At 44.4% G+C, this 13,320-nt stretch overlaps 1 protein-coding gene across 1 annotated transcript in view; it reads right to left on the minus strand.

Moving 5' to 3' along the window:
- Positions 1-362: 362 nt before the first annotated feature.
- Positions 363-13,320, minus strand: part of LOC138763670 (actin-related protein 2/3 complex subunit 5-like) — a 40,987-nt gene continuing 28,029 nt past the window's right edge. The window contains exon 4 of the mRNA XM_069938211.1: positions 363-2,063. Coding sequence (XP_069794312.1) covers positions 2,001-2,063 — 63 coding nt within the window. The 3' untranslated portion in view covers positions 363-2,000. The remainder of the gene's footprint in view (positions 2,064-13,320) is intronic.

Below are 13,320 nucleotides of genomic sequence, written 5' to 3' on the forward strand. Positions count from 1 at the left end.
AGCTCAAGGGTTGAAGAAGTCTATACCTCTTACCATCTTCCTGTGCCAAGAATGATAATTTACAGGTTCAAGATTTATACTGATGTTCTAAGTCACTGCTCTACAGTGAGAATTTAGAATGGTGACCAAGCCTCTTGGTCAGCTCAGCGTGGCAGGTAATACAAAATAGTTCAGTTTTGTAAAAGTTTACTGGACATAAACAGATCTGTTTCGCTGTACAAATCCTGCTTGATTAGCTGTACTTCCTGGATTTTGAAGTTTAATTCAGATTTGGTTCAGTATAAGAGAACAAAACTTCAGATAAAAGGGGAATTGAATACACTGGTAGCCCTAAATCTTTAATATGTAATAACAAATTACAATTGTATTTTAGCAACATTTTATTATTTTAGTAAAAGCAATAAAAATCTTGGGGCAAGTGATTATAGTACTTCGACTACAACAGCAATGGCTCAAACTTGAAAAACTGATCACATTTAACTCATGTTTCAGGCATACAAAATTGTGGCTGAGTTATCAAAACACATTTAGTTCATATTGTTTAGGTGTTTCATAATTCAACATTTTGCACATTTCCCTTTTACAATAGCTAGTTGAAGAATATTTCTCATGGTTTTGTACAATAGTCACTGAATAGTTGAAGTGAATCAGACTGTCTGGTGGAAGAGGTGAGACAACCATCACAACTGGTCCTTAATGTTTAAAAATGTGCTAAAATGAAACTTTGCAATACTCTTCAGTGGGCCTGAAGCATCTTAATGTTCTTTGCCCTCTAATATTGATATTAAATCTTGGCAATAGGAGGGCGAGGTAGGATAAATCAGCTTTCTTGTTCAAGGCACAAACTTGATTTATGGGGACAATTGATCCACTTTCATCTTTTATTGTGATTTCAAGATTTAAGTAATTTGTTATAAAATGAAAAAAATAATTTCATATGAGCTAAAACCACCATTTCCAAATTACCAATTAGAACTGGAAAATATGGTACCATCAAAATGGACACTGACCCTAAGCTTTGGTGCCATCTGTGAACCAATTGCTCTCTTTTGTGGACCAGAAATCCAACTGACAATTTTCAGTTTTTTAAAAAGCAGTGCAAACATTGTATTTACAGTTCACTTATCAAGCATTAATTTTAAGCTTCATTAAGAATTCAATACCAGTTTTAAGTCAATTATGTCTACAAACCTTTGATCACTCCTACACAAAAGAATATGGTTAATTTCTGTAAACCCTACTGGTAATAGTATTGCCTCGAATGTGTGTCCAGTCTGCACATTTTTTGCACAAATCTTAGTTTTAACTTAAAAATATATTTGTAGAATGATGAAACACGTTGCACTGTATCCAACAGCTATAACTACAATCAACATCACTCTCCTCATTAGAACAGTTTCTCTTGTGCCACATTGATTAGAAAAAAGTGAATTAATCCCAGGGCACCAGAGCCTCACCATTTATTACAGCCTTTATCAATTGAGATTTGATTTTGAACATGTGTTCATGGCGATTGCCAATGTTTGGATTCTACCACTCAGCTACATATACCAGCTTCAAATTTGTAACGCCCACGATGAGCTGTGTGACGATCTATCTCTGAGTGGATTAAGTTTCAGTCAATTTATTCACCATTTGGATAACACATTCATACTCTGTACCTTTGCTCCATTAAACATTTAAAATAAAAAGAAATAATTTCTGCCGAAAAACACTCCAATTTCTCAAATAATTCTATATTTTGAATAAAACCAAGCTCTTGAAATGTTCCTGCTTGGATACAAAGTTTGGACTAAATACTGAGCTTCTAAAACCAGTTTGGACTACACCTTGGATTTTGTTTAACAGACAAATGAATTGAGCTAAAACATACAATCTGGTCATAAAAAGCAAGCCAAAAATAAAAAAAAAAACACTACTCCAGTGTTGCACAAACTGGTCCTTTTGGTCTCTGCACCAGCAATTCCTCTGTACCAGACAGGTAATCTTGATTTCATGCCTTAAACAGTTTTCCTTGCAGTTAGAACTCGGACTACAGATCCCACTCCTCCAGCCGCTAGCACCTAGAAAACAAAAGATTCAAAGTAAGAACAGTTGTGCCAAGTACAATAACTACAATTCTATTTAGTGGTCATGGGAAATAAAGGAAACTTCTAAATACAGATAATATTACAGCACTTAACATGTGTAGTGTTAATTTTAATTTAGACATACAGCACTGTAACATGCCCTCCCCACCCACAGGCCTGTGCTGTCCAAATACCTTTTTAACCTATGATTCCTGTACATTTTGAAGGGTGGGAGGAAACCCAGGCACCTGGAAGAAATCCACAAAAACATGGGGAGATCATACAAACTCCTTACAGACAGTGCCAGATTCAAACCCAGGATGCTGACGCTGTTAAGATAGTTGTTAATTTGCAGTACTCGGTGACCACAATTGCCAACATTTAGTTATCACTACTGACCAGGATGTATATAAAAAAAATTATACCCAGAGTAACATTCAAAGGATGTTACATTACATTCCATTTGAAAGCTTCCTGTTAACTGGCTATTCAGCTCCTGGAACTCGGCTGCCTCTTCTTCACCATGGATCTCTAATCACAATACACCTTCATCCCCCAAACCAAAGGCTTAATCTCCTTAGTTTCTTCCCCAACAACAGATACACCAATCCTTCCCCTACCACCACCACCTCAGGCCAGCAGAACTTGTCTTCACCCTCAGTAACAACTTCTTTGACTCATCCTACTCCCTCCAAGGCAAAGCAGTAGCCACATGTACCCATTTGGGCCTCAGGCTTTTTGTTGGCTATTTGGCACAATCCACGAAACAAGCTGACACAGAAAGGTTCCTCAACTTTTTGATAACTATTTTGGTGCTGCCTCATACATCCACGATGAGCTCAGTGACTTTATCAACTTTTTTGCCAACTTTCACCCTGATCTCAAATTCACTAGGTCCATCCTCCAGCAAAACTCTCCCCTTTCTCAATCTCTCTGTCTTTATCTTGGGAGACAATCAATCAACAGACATTTTCTACAAACTCACCAACTTGCACAGCTACCTCAACTACAACTCTTCACACCCTGTCCCCTGCAAGGATTCCATTCCTTTCTCGTAATTCCTCCGTCTCATCTGCTCCCAGGACAAGGTCTTCCATGCAAGATCATCCGAGATGTCCACCTTCAAAAAAGAAAAGTGGTTTCCCCTCTACTACTATCAACTTCACCCTCACCCGCAAATCCTCCAGTACCTGCACTTCAGTCTTGGCCCCCTACGCCCCCACATGCAATAAGGACAGGATTCCTCTTGTTATCACCTACCAGTCCACTAGCCTCCGCGTCCAAGATTCCAATTTTTTTCCATTGTTATGTAATAAAACAGATATATTACACAAAATTGTATTTAGTCTGCCGTAAGACAGATTCACCATCAGTAGAAATGACCTAGAGTCCCTTAGAGTCAGAGAAACAATTGCAAGAGTGTTCCCTCAGAGTCACTGGATCTGTGGATTCACTTCCAGCACTCCTGCAGCCACACAGACTTCAATCCAAACCATCGGTAACCCGAGTTCGAGATCAAACTTCTGAATTGACCAGGAAATCTTCAGCATCTTTGACACCCTCTTGCATCCCAGTTCTGATAGCTGGTACCCCTTCACCCAATCTCAAGCCAACCTCCAGCAGTCTGCAGCCTGGTGCGAATCCTTGACCACAGTAGCTAGCAACACGTAGTTTGTGTGGGTTCCTCATCTCAGGTTACCAATAGCCCGCCGCCTGTGACTTGTTCAGTCAGAGTCCCTCTCTGATCCGTCGATGTGGTCGCCGCCCCGTCAGGTCACCTCCTCTGTTTCTCCTTCTCATATAGGGGTTGTCCACCTGTTTTCTGGTGCCCTGCGCCCATCCTCTACTTCCCTGGATTCTGTTATCCCTTGAGACAGCTGCCGAACATAGGTGCTGCCATCTTGGGCCTAGAGACTGCGGTCGCAGGATTTTAAAATAAACCACCAAATGGCTCCTTTAGAAGACCATTTAAAGCCTGTACAGAGCCACCCATAGTTGGACTGGGCAGAAGAACTTTGCAGAGGAGCACTGCTTCATGGATCCACATGGGTGGAAGCGCTGCCGTTGCAGCAGTTCTGACTGTGCCATCATTTTATACTCTTCCATTTGCGCTATCTACATGATCCTACCACCAGATACATCATCTCCTCTCTGCCTTCCACAGAGACCGCTCCTTCCGTAACTCTCTCGTCCACTCATCCCTTCCCACCAACCTTTGCATCTACCTCTGCGACCGCCGGATGTGTACACTTGCATCCACACCTCCTCCCTCACCACCATTCAAGGCCCAAAAAAAGTTCTTCCAAGTGAAACAACATTTCACTTGTGAATCTGCAGGGGTTATCTACTGCATGTGGTCCTCCTATTATGGTCTCCTCTTCATAAAGATTGGATGCAGTATGGGAGATCACTTTGCCCTGCACCTTAGCTCTGTCCTCCACAAGAGCGGGGATCTCCCAGAGGTAACCATCAATTTCCTGCCCCATTCCCATGCCCACATATCTGTCCACGGTCTCATGCACTACCAGACTGAGCCAACCCACAATTTGGGGGAAAAACACCTTCTAATACCTTGGGCATCTTCCAGCTAGTATCAACATCAACTACTCTGGTTTCTGTTAACCCACCTCACCACCCATGCTCCCCCACCATTTATCTTTATTCCTGATTTCCTCTAGTTCTGTCTCTTTATTTCCCTCCCCTTTTCCTCCAGTTCTCTTCTTATCCATGTCTGATTATCATCTTTTGTCTATTGGTCTGTGCTCTTTCCCCTACTCTTTCGTCACTTCTCCCACAGCCTTTTTATTTAAGCGTCTGTCTGCATTTTGCTCACACCTTGAAGAAGGGCTCAGGCTTGAAACATTGTTATATATCTTTACCTCCTATGGACACTGTAACACCTGGTAAGTTCCTCCAGCATTTTTGTGTTTTTACTACAGTCACGGCGTCTTCAAAAGTTCATGTTTCACTGTTACTGACAATTTAGTTGTTTCTTTGTTATGATGTCCTGGAGAGGAAAACACTACATCTTAAAACTCTCACATCACTGATCAACTTACTTAGATGAAACTGCAGAAACTTGTGGTCCAAGCAATTTAATACATTATTTTTGTTTCATGAATCTTCTTTTCATCCATCATCTTAACCATTTATTTCTTTCTTCCATTACATATCATAAAATATAGAAGAAGTAGGTCATTTGGCCCGTGGAATCTGTTCTGCCATTCTATCATGAGCTAACCCATTCTCTTATTCAACCCTACTCCCATCTTCTCCTTTGATACCCCAACTATTCAGATACCTATCAACCTCTGCTTCAAATATACCCAACGATCTAACCTCCACAGCCGCCCATAGTAGCAAATTACAGAGTTTCACCACTCTGTTGAAATTCTTCTGCATCTTTGTTTTAAATAGGCATCCTTCAATCTTGAAGATGTACCCTCTGGTCCTAGAGTTCCCCTACTTGGCCACATCTACTCTGTCCAGTCCTTTCAGCATTCAAAATGCTTTTATGAGGTTCCCCCCTCATTCTTCTGGACTCCAAGTAATACAGTCCAAGAGCCAACAAACTTTCCTCATATGCTAAAACCCTCAGAGAAACTTCACAAGAAAGATTCCTGGAATGAACCATTTCCAATACCAGCACATTAGCGTAGCAGTAATTAGTGCAACACCCTAATAGCACTAGTGATCGGGACTGGGGGTTCGAATCCTGCGCTGTCTGTAAAGAGTTTGTAAATTCTCTGTGTTTTCTCCCTGGGGGGGGGGGGGGCTCTGGTTTCCTCTCACCATTCGAAACATACCAGGGGTGTAGGTTAATTGGTTGTATGGACTATTGGGCTGAAAAGGCCTGTTACTGTGCTATATGTCTAAATTTAAATTGAAAATTTTAAATTAAATAAGAAGCCCAAAACTGCACCCCATACTCTGTGAGGTCTCACCAGTGTCTTATAAAGTCTCAATATTACATCCCTGCTAATATATTCTATTCTTTAGATATGAATGCCAACATTGCATTTGCCTTCTTCACTCCCGACTCAACCTGGAGGTTAACCCTTAAGGTATCTTAAATGAGTACTCCAAATCCCTGTGCACCTCTGAATTTTCAATTTTCTCCCTATCCAAGTAATAGGCTGCCCTTTTATTCCTTCTACAAATGTGCATGACCGTACACTTTACACATTGTATTTTATTTACCACTTCTTTGCCCATTCTCCTAATCTAAGTCTCTCTGTAGCCTCTCCATTTCCTCCTCACCTGCTCCTTCACCTATCTTTGTATCAAGGCAAAGTTAGCTACGAGACCATTTATTCTGCAATCTTTAATCACATCCGTTGCGTAACTACTTCCCATCATATCAAATTCCACAAACTTGCCATTCTGGTTGAAGTTGATACTTTAGAATAAACTATATGATTTTTTACAACTATCATATTTATGGGTTCTACTTTGTTCTTTTCTTCACACTTAAAAAAAAAAGTCAGTGCTCTGTCAGCTATTCTCAACCTTTTTTGTCTATGGCCACCTGAGGACTCTGCTCAAAGTTTATGGGGACTTTTCCCTATGAAACAGTCAAGTTTAGTTAGTTTCTTCCATACTTCTCTCCTACCAACTTAAAAAAATGTAAAAATTAGTTATGTTACGCGAGGTGAAAAGAAAACAAGGCTTTTAGTCTGAGCACAAGTGTGGCTTGTGATTTAAGAACAAATAGGAAATTATTCTTATTGAACATGTAGGAAATAAGAAAACATGAGCATACATATTACAAAAAAATTAAAAGATTCTTCGAGCACAAAGGTCAAGCACACGATGAGTCATTAAGGAACCTCAAGTGTAAACTTGAAGATGTGAAAAATTTAATGAAAATAATTCTATAAACTAACACTTACAAAATGAAAATGTTAGTGACATCCTTGAGGTACATGCTCCTGTGCAAGTCTTTTTTGAGGTCAGGATCCAAACTAGATAGTGATAGTCAAAGGTCACATTTCGTTGTGATACCATGTCTGCTTCTGGATTTTACCAAGGAAACTACCTTGCTGAATCTATATTCAACTACATTGAGGGAAAGACTAAGAAAATATTTTGGCCTTTTCCCATAGTTTTGAAAATGTATTCAGCAGATCACTCTTAAACAAAATTTTTTTTTTTAAATTAACTGAATAGCATAGGCTGCATCAACAACTATCACCCAGTAGCACTAACTTCTGCTGTGATGCAATGCTTCAACAGGCTGGTCATGGCCAGAATTAACACACGTGGCGGCCTGCAATTGCGGAGATTGGGTTGGCATATCACGCGGTAGATCGCTAAAGCAACTCCCAGGACAATGAACCGGAGGGGGTTGGAGCTAGGACAGCACCAGACCAACAGCCCTAAAATGACATTGTGTGTGTTCTTTGTAGCAGTTGGCTACAATTGGTGACCCTGATCGTTTAGAAGGAATCTAAACCTAGTGATAAAGAACAAAGCAGCAGCCAGTGCAGTCGGCCTGAAGCTCCTGACCTTCTGGACAGTTCGACCTGATGTGTGGTTCGACCAGGCGGAGGCTCAATTCCAGATCCGGGGCATCACAATAGAGACCACCTGATACTACCATATAGTCAGCGCCCTGGATCTGCAGATTGCAGATAGAGTGGCCAACTTTATCCACAGGCCACCATTGAAAGGCATTTACACTGACTTCAAAGAGCTATTAACTGAGACGTTCGGACTCTCGCGGCGAGATCAAGGAGCACGTTTGCACCAAATGGATGGGCTTGGAGACAGATCTTCGTCAGCACTCATCAATGAGATGCTGGCCCTCCTGGAGATGAGCAGCCCTGCATCATGTTCGAGCAGGCATTCCTGGAACAGATGCCTGAAGTCGTCCAACTGCTCCTGGCGGATGCGGATTTCACTGACCCCAGAAAGTCACAGCACGAGCAGAGATTCTGTGGAAACAGAAACAGAAGTGCTCGGCTACCGTGGGGGTCCCTCAATCAGACCAGAACAGTCCAAGCAAGGAAAAGCAGATGAGAGGCAGGAGTGAGTCCAGCGATAGATGGTGCTTCTACCACTGGAGATGGAGCACTGAGACCCGCCGATGCCAGTCCCCCTGCAAGTTCCAGAGAAACGACAAGGCTATCCCTCGCTGATGGCCACCAAGAGAGCCTCCTGTATGTCTGGGACTGCCTGTCTGGCAGATGCTTCCTGGTGGATATAGGAGCAGAGGTCAGCATGATACCCCTGACAGGCTTGAACACTAGGCGCAGGCTAGCAGGACTCACGTTGAGGGCTGCTAACAGCAGTGTAGGGCCGAGCTGCAGTTCGGGGGCAGTCACTTCTCATGGGAGTTCATGCTGGCCGCTGTGGAACAACCACTCCTCGGAACGGATTTCCTGCGGGCCCGCTGCTTCCTATTGGACCTTAAGGGTAAGGGAGTCGTCCACAGTGAGGCCTACCGGCCATCGCACTGAAGGGCACTAGGTTTCCGGCAATGCACCTGGACTCCGTCCACAGCTCGGAGGATGAGTTCTCCAAGGTGTGAGCAGGATTCCCGGCAATCCTTTCCCCTCAGTTCACAGTGGAGATGCCGCAACAGGGCGTCAGACTTCACATCGTGACCAAGGGCTCACTTCTCCACGCAAGGGCGAGACGACTTCCCCAGAGAAGCTCTGACTAGCCAAGGAGTTCTGCAAGCTCGAGGAGTTGGGTGTTGTTCGACAGTCAGACAGCCCATGGGCCTCGCCCCTGCACGTGGTGCCTAAAGCAATTGGGTGCTGGAGACCATGTGGTGACTATCGCCGACTCAACGAAGCCACAAACCCCGTGCCATACATCCAGGATCTTGTGGCAAACATGCACAGGGCAACAATATTCTCAAAAGTGGACCTCATGCGAGGATATCATCAGATCGCGGTGCATCCTGATGACATCCCTAAGACGGCCATCATCACTCCATTTGGGCTGTTCGAGTTCCTGAGGATCCCATTCAGGTTCAAAAATGAGGCACAGACATTCCACCGACTGATGGACGCAGTGGGCCGATTCCTGCACGGCACTTTCACCTACCTCAACTATATCCTCGTGGCAAGTAGAAGCCGACAGGAACACCTTCAGTATCTCCAAAATTTCTGTAGTCGTCTACATGAGGTCAGCCTCACCATCAACCTGGCCAAATGCCAGTTTGGCCTGAACACCATTGACTTCCTGGGCCATGGGATTACAAAGGACGGGGACTCACCACTTCCCGACAAGGTAGAGGCCATCCACAGCTTCCCGAAGCCCAGTACAACCAAGGTCTGGAGGAGTTCGTGGGGAAGATAAACTTTTATTGCAAGTTTATCCCAGCAGCTGCTCGAGTGATGCACCCTCTGTTCATCCTTATGTCCGACAAGGAGAAGGACCTGACCTGGGATGATGAATCCGCAAGTGCGTTTGTGGAAGCCAAAGAAGCCCTGGCTAAAGCTGCACTGCTGACCCACACCAGACCAGATGCACCCATGGCCCTCACAGTCGATGCCTCAGGAATAGTGATTGGTGAGATCCTGGAGCAGCAGATAGAAGAAAGTTGGTACCCACTAGATTTCTTCAGCAAACATCTGCTGCCCCTTGAACTAAAGTACAGTGCTTTCGATAGAGAGCTGCTGGCGCTGTACTTAGTTATCCACCACTTCCAGTACTTTCTTGAGGGAAGGGCTTTCATGGACAACAAACTACTGACTTTCGCCCAGGTTAAAATCTCTGATCCCTGGTCAGCCCACCAACAGAGAGAGACACTTATCTTACATCTCGGAGTACACCACCGACATCAAGCACATCTCGAGCAAAGACAACGTGGTCACAGACGCCTTGTCAAGACACAGCATCCACTCCCTGGTCAATGGTCTGGACTTCCCAGCACTGGCAGAGACAGCAGCAGGACGACGAGATCCCACAGTACAGGACCACTGTCACGGGCCTTCGGCTTCAGGATGTTCCAGTCGGCACAGGTACTACCATCCTCCTGTGCGACGTGGCCATCGGGCAGGTTCGACCTATTGTCCCAACGGAATGGAGGTGATGAGTTTTTGACTCCATCCACAGGCTGGCACACTCATCCATCAGGACTGCAGTCCTGCTGGTGGCCAGCAAGTACCTATGGCACGGATTGCAGAAACAAGTTGAGGGGTGGGCCAAGGCGTGTGCGCAGTGCCAAACAGCCAAAGTGCAGCATCACACCAAGGTCCCCCCACAGCCTTTCGAGCCAACAGAACGCAGGTTTAATCACATTCGTGTGGACATAGTGGAACCCTTGCCAGTCTCTCGAGTTTCCGCTACCTGTTCACAGCGGTCGACCAATTCACCCGGAGGCCAGGAGCAATCTCCCTGGCCAACAACACATCCACCAGGTCCTGTGCCAAAGTACTCCTCTCATCCTGGATTGCAAGATTCGGACTGCCACACCACATCACTTCTGACCGAGGCACATAATCCACCTTCAATTTGTGGACCGACATTGCCAGCTTGTGGGGCTCTCAACTACATAATACGACAGCATACCACCCACAAGCCAACAGCATGTTGGAGCGTTTCCACAGGCACCTCAAGACTGCCCTCATGACCAGACTCAAGGGCCCCAACTAGGTGGATGAGCTACATGGGCACTACTGGGCATCCGAACAATGCTGAAAGAAGACCTCCACACATCCTCCGCTGAACTTATCTATGGAGCCCCACTCATGGTTCCCGGGGATTTCATTCCACAGGCCAGAGGACAGCAGGAGGAGACAACCACTTTCCTGGACAGGCTGCATGAAAAGGTCGGTAACCTGGCTCCGATCCCACCCTCCAGACACAGACAAGCCAAGTCCAACATCCCCAAGAGCTCAAGGACTGTGAGTATGTGTTTGCACACAGAGGACCCCACTGTTTACCACTGCAGAAGCCATTCAAAGATCCCTTTCAAGTCATCCGGAACTACCTTTGAGCTGGACATCGGTGGTAAATCAAAGGTCTTCACTACAGATAGACTCAAGCCTGCCCATACAGACCCAGCAGAACCAGTGGAGACACCAACACCTCAATGCGGAGGCAGACCACAAAAGACTTTGGAGACTATATCTACGGACATTATAGACTGTAACGCCGGTTCGGGGTGGGGGGGGGGGGTGGGGGTGGTGTATCACACGGAGGCCCGCAATTGTGGAGATCGGGCTGGCACATTGCGCTGCAGCAGACTCGGACAGAAATCGCAAAAGCAACTCCCAGGACAAGGAACTGGCAGGGTAGAAGCTGGGGCAGCATCGGACCAACATCCCTAAAATGCCGTTGGTCAAGTTGTCCAGCTAACTCAGCAGAAACAGGCTGGGGAAGAAGGGCATTCATATGTATGGATGTTCCCGCCCACTATTATTATTCTTATGGATGACTCAGTCAATCAGCAAAAAAACGGCAGGAACTTGAACAGCATAAAAGCAGCCTTTCTAGCCCTAATAAACGAGTGATCTTAACGTGTCACACTGTGTGTGTGTTTTTCTTTGTAGTGGTCGACTACAAGTACCTAAGTAAAGATCTGGACATACTGCAATTCACTTATTGTAACAATCGTTCCACAGCATATCTCTGGCTCACCACTCAGCTCTGGATCATCCCGAAAACAACAATTCATACATATGGCTGCTCTTCATCGACTACAGCTTGGCCTTCAGTACCATTATTCCCTCAGTGCTTGTCAAGAAGCTACAAATTCTAGGCCTCTGTACCCTTTCTGCAAATGGATTCTTGACTTTCTCATTGGAAGACCACAGTCAGTACAAATTGGAAACATCTCCTTCTCACCGATCATCAACACAGGCATACTCCAAGGACGCATTTTTAGTCCACTTCTCTACTGTTTATACATCCACGACTGTGTGGCCAGATACAATTCTAATGCCATCTACAAATCTGCTGTCGACATTGCAGTTGCAGGCAGAATCACAAATAGCAATGAGGAAGCATACAGGAGGTAGATCAGCTCGTTGAATGGTGTAACGTTAACAATCTTGCGCTCAACGTCAGCAAAAACAAGGAGATGATTGTGGATTTTAGGAGGAAGTCAGGGGAACACGACTCATTGATGACTCAGTAGTAGAGAGGGTCTAGAACTTCAAATTCCTGGTGTCAATATCTCGGAGGATCTGTCCTGGAGCCTCCATATTGATACATTCATAAAGAAGGCTCCAGCAGCTATACTTTGAGATGTCTGAGGGGATTCGGTATGTCACCGAAGACTCTCAAAAACTTCTACAGGTATACTGTGGAGAGCATTCTGGCTGGTTGCATCACTGCCTGGTATGGTGGCGCCAACTCTCAGGACAAAAATAAACTCTAGAGGGTTGTTAACTCAGCCTGCGACATCACAGACACTAAATTCACTCCATCAATGACATCTACATGAGGCAGTCTTAAAAAAAGCGGCCTCTATCCTCAAAGACCCCCACCATGCAGGTCGTACCCTTTTCATTTGGCTACCATCAGGGAAAAGGTACAGGAGCCTAAAGACGAGCACTCAGCAGCATCAGGGCAGCTTCTTCCCCACTGTCATCAGATTCCTGAATAATCAATGAACCAAAGACACTGCTTTACTTTTTGTGAGCTATTATTATTGTTATTATTATTTTATTTTTTATAGTAATGTCATAAGATGTGTTTGCACCATGATGGTTTGCCGCAAGATACTGAATTTCATGATTTGTTCATGACAGTAGATCCTGATTCTGAACTTGCACCATGCAATTATATCACTCTGAAGATCAATCAGCCCCTCTTAAATTTCTGCCTCAAAATCAGTGAGTTCAGATTTCATATTTATTGTCAGAGCACAGGACATTCATGACATCACATACAACCCTGAGATTCTTTTTCCTACTTATTAGTAGTGTAAAAAGACTGCAAATTGCAGATCAGCAGCAATTGAAATTCACCAAAATAGTGTTATTTTTAAAACAATAAATTTATTAATAATTATTAATATAATTCTTACTTAAATCTACCCCAACTATGCACAAATATACTTGTGTATGTGGATCCTCAAAGGTAATTATGAAGGAGAGACCGAGTGATCGGTCTGCCAAAAACTCATGAATCCTTGTTGAGTTGCCTCCTGAGAAATGTTCTTTTCTGTGTAGCGGAAATGAAATGTGTGACTTTCATGATGCTTCCAAAACCCAGGCTTGGGTCAATCGAAATGACTATCACAATAGTCACGATCCAATGCAGCAATACGCCTGTTCCCTTTACCCAG

The sequence above is a fragment of the Narcine bancroftii genome, chromosome 5, assembly GCF_036971445.1.
Source record: "Narcine bancroftii isolate sNarBan1 chromosome 5, sNarBan1.hap1, whole genome shotgun sequence".
Lineage (NCBI taxonomy): Eukaryota > Metazoa > Chordata > Chondrichthyes > Torpediniformes > Narcinidae > Narcine > Narcine bancroftii.